Here is an 8,976-nt window from a genome sequence, read left to right as displayed (position 1 = left end):
GAAGCTCTCCCATCTCGACCCCTATGCTAGTTTTGAACTATTAGCCTATGAGGAATCATATATATTATGCATATCAAATTTCAGGAAGATCTACAATTCCTTCCTCTCTAGTAAATAAGTACATTACAAGCTTATGAAGGTATGGCTCCATTCGTTAAAATTTTGTACTTTTTAACACACAAAAATTAACAAACAATTTAAGCACAAAACACTATGTTGGACTACTTTTTTCAATTGATGGCCAATTGCCAAAATTTAGGTACGTAGACAAGTCCCTTTTGTGCCTAAGTTAGTTAGAGAGGGAATCAAGCCTGGAATTCACGCCAATTAGGGAGCAGTTGACTACAAAGGCGCTATAAACCTACAAAGGAGTCAAGTCCAAAATCTTATAAGACAATCCATGTGATCAATGGGCATTATGTTTAGTTGCAAGAGTAGTGATAACCATAATATAACAACAACAATTATTGTAATTTGGTTAAACTTTACTTCACTCCTCTGAATTGTCTCCGCTTTCACAATTACCTCCCTAATTAAACTTCAAAAATCTTCAATAATTAGTATATTCATCTTTCATTTTTTTTTTTTTTTTAATTTCACTCATTTGTTAAGATTTTTCGCTAAATCTTGTCAAAATAACCTATTTATCTATATATATAAAGATGCAGACATGTGTATTTTTTCAGATTCTGTTAAATCCTTACCAATTATCCTTGCAATTTTTTCCTTTTTTCTTTTTTCAAAATAATGAGGGGTATTTTGAAATTTTTATGGCATGTGTATTTTTTCAGATTACCTCCCAATTAGGTGTGGTCCTCATGGTGAATTTGTGAATGATTACATGATGATTATATTCCTAACGGTGAATTTGTAAAAGAGATAGTTCAGAGATGAAATTGTGAATGATTGCATGACTTTATCTAAATTACATGTTTTTGATGAAATAGATCAATGAATTTTTTTTTTTTTTCTCTACACCTAGTATTCTAATCAATAATCATCATGAAGGTGTGATGCAAAATACGTCTTATTGATGACAGCTGTCATAATCTTATTGGTATTGATGTGGTATTGGATGATATCAGTCAAAAAAATTAGACGAAAGTTAGATAAAGAACCTAATAATTATTTTTGCATATCATAAGGAGTAGTTATCAAAATATTTTTAAACCACATAAAACTTATTGCAAATTGATGTAACCAAGTAGCTAGGCTAATTTTTATTTTTTCCAAAATAAATAGAGCCATGCATGGCGATGTGGAATCGTGGATTAGCAGGCAATCATTCATTGGACCATGAAAAGAAACGCGTTAAAGTCTAAACTAACCGCACAAAGGTGTTGAAATTAAGTGTCACGTTATATAGAAAGAAGAAAATTTCAGCAGAAACAAACATTTAATCAAACTTTAAATCTTTTCAATGAAGAAATTCAGCGCACAGAATCATTTTGTCAAAGCATTAAACACTTTCTGGTCAATAATGTGCAAGACTATCAACTCATGCAGCTGTGACGCCAAGTCATATATTTGACGACAATTCGATAACCCCTATGATCCCAGCCATGGCTTTCCACCCAGAAAAGCTGCTTCTTCATCTTCCCCACCTGATGATTACAACTATTTTCCTCTTTCTCATAATCCCCTGCGCATCTCTGTTATCATTCAACTTCACCGATTTCTCTCAAATCAACAACGGAACTATAACAATGGCAGGAAACGCTACAATCTCAGATTCACTCATCCAACTCACGCCAAATGCAGTGGACAACTGGGGTCGTGCCACGTATTCAGAAACCATGCATCTCTGGGAAAAGAGTTCAGGAAAAGTCGCCAACTTCACTACCAGCTACTCCTTTATCATCTCTTCGGAAGGTGCTGACAGATATTCAGATGGGCTAACCTTCTTCCTCGCAAGCCCCAATTTCCCTCCACCTTTCCCGACAGATGGCTCTGGCCTTGGTCTTGTGAGCCGTGACCAAATGAGAGACTCAAGTTTCTTAGCTTCAAATAAATTCGTTTTCGTGGAATTTGATACTTACCCAAATGTTAGATGGGATCCGCCGGAGCCAGTTCGTGAGCACGTTGGCATCAATATCAACAACCTGACATCTCAGAAATCCACAACATGGTATAGCGTTATTAAGGAGAATAGAACATACAGTTGTAGTATTAGTTACGATCCCAGCGCTCAAAATTTCAGTGTCAGCTTCACTGGATTCAGTAGTAATGATCACATCCCAATAGAGCAACACCTTTCTTCTATAGTTGATTTGAGAGAATATTTACCAGAAAGGGTTGAATTTGGCTTCTCGGCTGGAACAGGATTGATTTCCGAGCTGCATATTATTTCCTCGTGGTCTTTTGAATCGACGGCTCCACTTATGATCATTCAGAAATCTCCACAACCACAGCCAAACAAGACTGAGAATGAAAGCAAGGGAGGTTTGATTGTGGGGTTGAGCGTGGGTGCATCAGCATGCCTTTTAATTATCGGTTTGGGTTTGTTTTGGCTTATGAAGAGGAAGAAGAATCGAGATAGAGGGGAAGGAGATCAGGATTTAGCTTTTGATCTTTCCATGGACAATGAATTTGAACGCGGTACAGGACCAAAGAAATTCTCCTACAAAGAATTGGTTCGCACGACGAATAACTTCGCAGAGGAAAACAAGCTTGGACAAGGTTGGTTTGGTGGGGTTTACAAAGGATTTTTAAGAGAAATGAATTTGTACGTTGCTATCAAGAGGGTGTCAAGGGGGTCTAGACAGGGGATAAAGGAGTATGCATCTGAGGTGAAGAGTATTAGCCGACTGAGGCACAAGAATCCGGTGCAACTCATTGGTTGGTGTCATGAAAACAAAGATCTCTTACTCATTTATGAGTTCATGTCAAATGGAAGCTTGGATTCACATCTTTTCAAAGGTAAGAGCTTGTTAACATGGGTGACAAGGTACAACATTGCTCAAGGTTTGGCATCGGCATTGTTGTACTTGCATGAAGAATGGGAGCAATTTGTTCTGCATAGGGATATAAAGTCAAGCAACATCATGTTGGATTCAAGCTTCAACGCAAAGCTTGGGGATTTCGGTTTAGCGAGAATGGTTGAACATGCAAAGGGATCACAAACCACGGCTTTGGCCGGGACAATGGGCTATTTGGCGCCTGAATGTGTCATCTCTGGCAGAACTAGCAAGGAGTCAGATATATACAGTTTTGGAATTGTTACTTTGGAGATTGCCTGTGGAAGAAAAGCCATCGAAACCAAGGCTAAAGAAGACGAAATAATTTTACTAGAGTGGGTTTGGGAGCTTTATGGAAGGGGAAAGCTTCTTGATGCAGCCGACGCCAAATTGTGTGGAGAGTTTGATGAGCAGCAAATGGAACGATTGATGATCGTGGGGCTATGGTGTGGTCACCCAGATTACAGTCTCCGGCCTTCGATAAGAAAAGCCCTCCATGTGCTTGATTTTGAAGCTCCATTACCCATTGATCTCGCACCAAAGATGCCTGTGCCAACCTATGTTGCCCCTTCAGGCAGGGCATCTACATCTACAACTACTACATCTTCTACAGCATCTTCTTCCGCTTCCGCACTTCTATACTCACTGCCGGTTAATTAAGGGGGTAAGAATTGCAAAATTGGTTTCTCGTACCATATATAATTTAATTATGTGATTCTAAATTTGTATACTAACTAATGCTAAAATTTTATTTATTCTGCTTATTAATGTACTAATAATGGGCGGGGTGAATATCTTATGTTGTTGTCACCTGGTATGTAACTATGTATGAATGAATACCAGGTGAGTCTTTGGTTCAAATCTTAACAAAAATAAAAAATAAAATGATAAAATAAAAACAGTAAGGTGGCAGAGATGTGTGATCATCTTACCTAATCTACCTAACAAATTTGAAGATCATCAAAACATATCTGAAGCTAGCTTGGAAGTTGGTAGATCACCTTTGATCCAGCATTTAAAACCTTCTGTTTCTTTGTCTTTTTTTCGTGCCCAAAAGAATGAAGGATAAAATACTAGTTTACAAACTAATTATCTTTCTATTTCTCTCTCTCTCTTTTATTACTAAAGACAAATAACAAAATTAGACTAGAGAAGAGTGGAGGAAATCTTCTTCTTATTTCACTTGTATGAAAATACATCTTACGAAGCCTATAAATAGAGGCATTCAAAGACTAACTTACAAAGCTTTTACTCCTCCATATTTATTGTATTAAATAACAAAAAACTCTTCTCTAAGTTAAGACTTCAGTTGAGAATTAAATAAACATATGAGTCTAGAAAAACTAAAGTCCCTTATTAATTAAAAGAACTTATAACTTCTACCATTTGAAAAAACTTTCTTGCGTTTTGATTTGTTTAGTTTCCAACACGCCCCGTCAAATCAAAACCTTCTCATGCCAAGCATGTCTCTTAGCCTCATGAAAATTGCACCTGATAATAGCTTAGTAAATATATCTGCTACTTGTTCAATGGTGTGGCAATACTGGAGCTCTATTGTCTTCCGCTTGACATGGTCTCTAAGAAAGTGGAACCTAGTGTCAATGTGTTTACTTCTCCCATGTTGCACTGGATTCTTTGCTAACTTTATAGTTGATTGGTTATCCACATAAATCACAATCGGTTCTTCTTGTGGATGTTCCAGTTCCTTCAAGAGATTCCTTAGCCATATAGCTTCACAAACAGTAGACGAAGCTGCCACATACTCTGCCTCACAGGTAGACAAGGCTACAATTCCTTGTTTCTTGGATGTCCAAGAAAATGTTGTAGAATTAAGATAGAATACATACCCAGTAGTACTTTTCCTCTCATCTTGGTCACATCCCCAATCACTATCTGAATAACCAACTAATTTCGCTTTATCTCCATAGGCATAGAATAAACCAAGATTCAGAGTGCCTTTGATGTACCTTAGGATCCTTTTTGCAGCTAACCAATGAGTCTCCATTGGTGTCTCCATGTATCGACTCACAAGTCCAACTCCATAGACAATATCTGGCCTTGTGATCGTCAAGTACCTCAGACTTCCAACCAAACTCTTGTAAAGAGTTGGTTCAATAACTCGACCATCTCCTTCTTTTGACAACTTTATGCTTGTTTCAACTGGGGTATTCATAGAGTTGCAGTTACCCATCTTGAATTTCTCTAAAATCTCCCCCATGTACTTCTTTTGGGATATGAAAATTCCATCATGTTGTTGCTTCACTTCAATACCAAGGAAATAGGACATCAACCCGTTGTCTGTCATCTCAAACTCCTTAAACATTGATTGCTTGAATTCCTTGAACATTTCACCATTATTTCCTGTATATAACAGATCATCAACATATAGGCAAATGATTAGAAATTCACCACGATGGTTTTTCTTCATATAAACAGCATGCTCATATGGACATTTAGTGAAGCCGTTCTGATGAAGGTAATTATCAATGCGTGCATTCCAAGCTCTTGGTGCCTGCTTTAAGCCATATAACGCCTTCTTAAGGCGGTACACCTTGCTTTCTTCTCCTTCCATTATAAAGTCTTCCGGTTGTTGCACGTATACCTCTTCTTCAAGGATGCCATTGAGAAAGGCTGACTTGACATCAAATTGGTATATCTTCCAATTGTGATGAGCGGCATGTGCGATCAATAATCTCACTGTGTCAAGTCTCGCAACTGGTGCAAAGACCTCTTCATAGTCGATGCCATACTTTTGTTTGTAGCCTTTAGCTACAAGTCTTGCCTTGTATCAAGAAACTTCACCTTCTGCAGTGCGTTTGATCTTGTATACCCACTTGACACCAATAGCCTTATGGTTTGATGGGAGTGTTGTCAACTCCCAAGTGTCATTCTTTTGAATAGCATGTATCTCCTCCTCCATTGCGGATCTCCAACAATCTTCTTCAACGGCTTCTTGAAAGGTAAGAGGCTCATGATCAGCATATAGGCAGAAAAGATTAGTCTCTCCATCTTCTGTTTGCTCATAGATTTCCCTGAGACTTCTCATCTTACTTTGATTTGTGGAGGATCTGCTGCTGCTACCTCCCATAGAAGATGTAGAGTCCCTCTGTGCTGCGGACGGTGTGGTAGGCTGAGAAGATGGTGGGGTACTTGGTGGAGCTTCTGTTGAGAGCTCTTCAGGCTCCTCTAACACTTGTTGTTCTTTGGCCTTCTCTTCATCGCTCCAGCTCCACACACTTTCTTCATCAAAGATAATGTCTCTACTAACCACTAATTTCTTTGTTAGTGGGTTGTAGAGCTTGTATGCTTTCGACTCTTCACTATATCCGAGAAAGATACATTTTTCACCACGATCATCAAGCTTCTTCCTCTTGGATTCGGGAACTTGAGAATATGCAACACACCCAAAGATTCTTAGGTGTGCAACACTTGGCTTGTGGCCGCTCCATGCCTCTTGAGGTGTCATATTCTTGACACTTTTGGTAGGACATCGGTTGAGTAGATAAGATGAGCACGCCACAGCTTCTGCCCAGAATTGTTTTGGCAGCCCTTTCTCCTTGAGCATAGTTCTGGTCATATTAAGAATGGTACGATTCTTTCTTTCGGCAATCCCGTTTTGCTGTGGTGTGTAAGCAGTAGTCAACTGATGCTTTATGCCTTGTTCCCTGCAATACTTATCAAATTCTTTTGAGGTGTATTCTCCACCTCGGTCAGAACGAAGAGTTACAAGCTTATGGCCACTTTGATTTTCAACAAGGGCTTTGAAGTTCTTGAATACAATAAAGGCAGCTGATTTTTCTTTAAGAAAATAAACCCAAAGTTTTATGCTAAAGTCATCGATGAAGGTAATAAAGTATCTATTACCTCCTAAGGACATGGGCTCTATTGGTCCACATATGTCGGTATGAACCAGTTGCAATGGTGATGTTGCTCTCCAAGATTTCCTGCTGGGAAAAGGAAGTCGTGCCTGCTTGCCAAGTATACATCCTTCACAAATGTTGCTCGGTGGCTCGATCACTGGTAACCCATGCACCATGCCAAATGAAGATAATAGCTTTAGGCCGCTGAAATGTAGATGGCCAAAGCGAAGATGCCACTTCCATGACTCACTTTCCTTGAGTCCATAGAAGCACTTCTCAGACTTTGTGTTAAGATGTAACGGGAACATGCGATTATTGGTCATTGGAACACGAGCCACAATTCCTCCACGTGTATCTCTCAAAATGAGAGAGTAGTTCTCCATATGTATGGTGTACCCCTTCTCGAGCAACTGCCCAATGCTAAGAATATTGCTTTTCATATTAGGCACATAATAAACATCAGAAATGTACCCTTTCTTACCATCATTTTGATAGATTTTTATCTTCCCTTTGCCTTCAACTGAGAGTTTGGTGGAGTCTCCCAAGTTCACTTTTCCACGAACTCCTTCTGTGAGTTCAACGAACAGATCTTTCTTCCCACACATATGATTGCTTGCGCCAGAATCGAGGTACCAAACCTCATCTTGTGAATCTGAAACATCATGAGCGAGAAGTAAAATAGAATCACTACGAACCTCATGTGTTGCTTCTGCAACATTTGCTTGTTCATCATCTTTGTGCCAACAATCCGAGGCATAGTGTCCAAACTTCTTGCAGTTGTAGCATTGGATATTCTTGGAGTTTCCACGTCCATATGTGGATCTTCCTCTTCCTCGATAACCTCCTCGTCCTCGACCTCTGAAACTTTGAGTCTCCTGTTGACTTTGACATGGTTGTTGGAAAATACTATGCCACCAGCCTCTACCACGACCACGATAGGAGTTGAATTTGCGTTGATCATTTAGAGTCAGTTTTGACTCTAATGCTTGTTCTAATACACTAGAACTAGCATTCTTCTGCATCCTTTGCTCATGTACTTGTAATGAACCCAACAACTCCTCAATTGTTAGCTTCTCCAAGTCCTTAGACTCTTCGATAGCTACAACTACATGTTCAAATTTAGAGGAAAGGGATCGAAGTACCTTTTCGACGACTCGGATGTCATCGACCTTCTCATTGTTTCTTTTCAAACCATTCACGATTACCAGCAATCGTGAGAAATAATCAGTCACCGATTCTCCATCCTTCATGTGAAAAGCCTCGAACTCGCCCCGTAATGATTGGAGACGGACCCGTTTCACCCGTTCGTCTCCTTTGAAGATGGAAGCTAGAATCTCCCATGCTTGTTTACTTGTCATTGCTTCGGCAACTTTCTCGAAGGTAGACTCGTCCAATGCTTGATAGAGTAGAAACAAGGCCTTTTTATCCTTCTTCCTTTGCTCCTTAAGAGTCTTCTTCTCCTCTGCTGTGTATTCAGCTTCCTCCTCCTTAGTGGGTTCTGTAAATCCGTCAGTAATGACTTCCCACAGATCTTGAAACCCAAACAGGGCTCTCATTTGGATAGACCATGATCCATAGTTATCTTTTGATAATCTAGGGATTTGTTGTTGGACTATGTTGGAACCCATTTCTAGAAAGGACAAAATGGGAATTGGCACAATTGGGCTCTGATACCAATTTGAAGGATAAAATACTAGTTTACAAACTAGTTACCTTTCTATTTCTCTCTCTCTTTTATTACTAAAGACAAATAACAAAATTAGATAGAGAAGAGTGGAGGAAATCTTCTTCGTATTTCACTTATATATTGAAAATACATCTTACGAAGCCTATAAATAGAGGCATTCAAAGACTAACTTACAAGGCTTTTACTTCTCCTTATTTATTGTAATAAATAACAAAAACTCATCTCTAAGTTAAGACTTCAGTTGAGAATTAAATAAACACATGAGTTTAGAAAAATTAAAAGCCCTTATTAATTAAAAGAACTTAATAACTTCTACCATTTAGAAAAAACTCTCTTGCGTTTTGATTTGTTTAGTTTCCAACATGAGTAAGAAGAACACCAAGAAGAATAGGATGCCACAAAGAAAAAAAGAATAAGAAATATAAAAAAGAAAATAACTTTTTTTTATTTCTGTCTATATTAAATATCATAT

At 38.6% G+C, this 8,976-nt stretch overlaps 1 protein-coding gene across 1 annotated transcript; it reads left to right on the top strand.

Moving 5' to 3' along the window:
• Window positions 1-1,562: 1,562 nt before the first annotated feature.
• Window positions 1,563-3,686, top strand: LOC132179376 (L-type lectin-domain containing receptor kinase IX.1-like). Its single transcript, XM_059592093.1, has one exon. The coding sequence runs from the start codon at window positions 1,563-1,565 to the stop codon at window positions 3,615-3,617; it is 2,055 nt and encodes a 684-aa protein (XP_059448076.1). The 3' UTR covers window positions 3,618-3,686.
• The last annotated feature ends 5,290 nt before the right edge of the window (window positions 3,687-8,976 follow it).

This window comes from Corylus avellana, chromosome ca4 (genome assembly GCF_901000735.1).
Source record: "Corylus avellana chromosome ca4, CavTom2PMs-1.0".
Classification (NCBI taxonomy): Eukaryota; Viridiplantae; Streptophyta; class Magnoliopsida; order Fagales; family Betulaceae; genus Corylus; species Corylus avellana.
This window is presented reverse-complemented; position numbering and strand designations above follow the sequence as displayed.

What these genes read in the sequence shown, in the direction of transcription:
- LOC132179376 (XM_059592093.1), top strand. Translation starts at nt 1,563, where the DNA reads ATGGCTTTCCACCCAGAAAAGCTGCTTCTTCATCTTCCCCACCTGATG.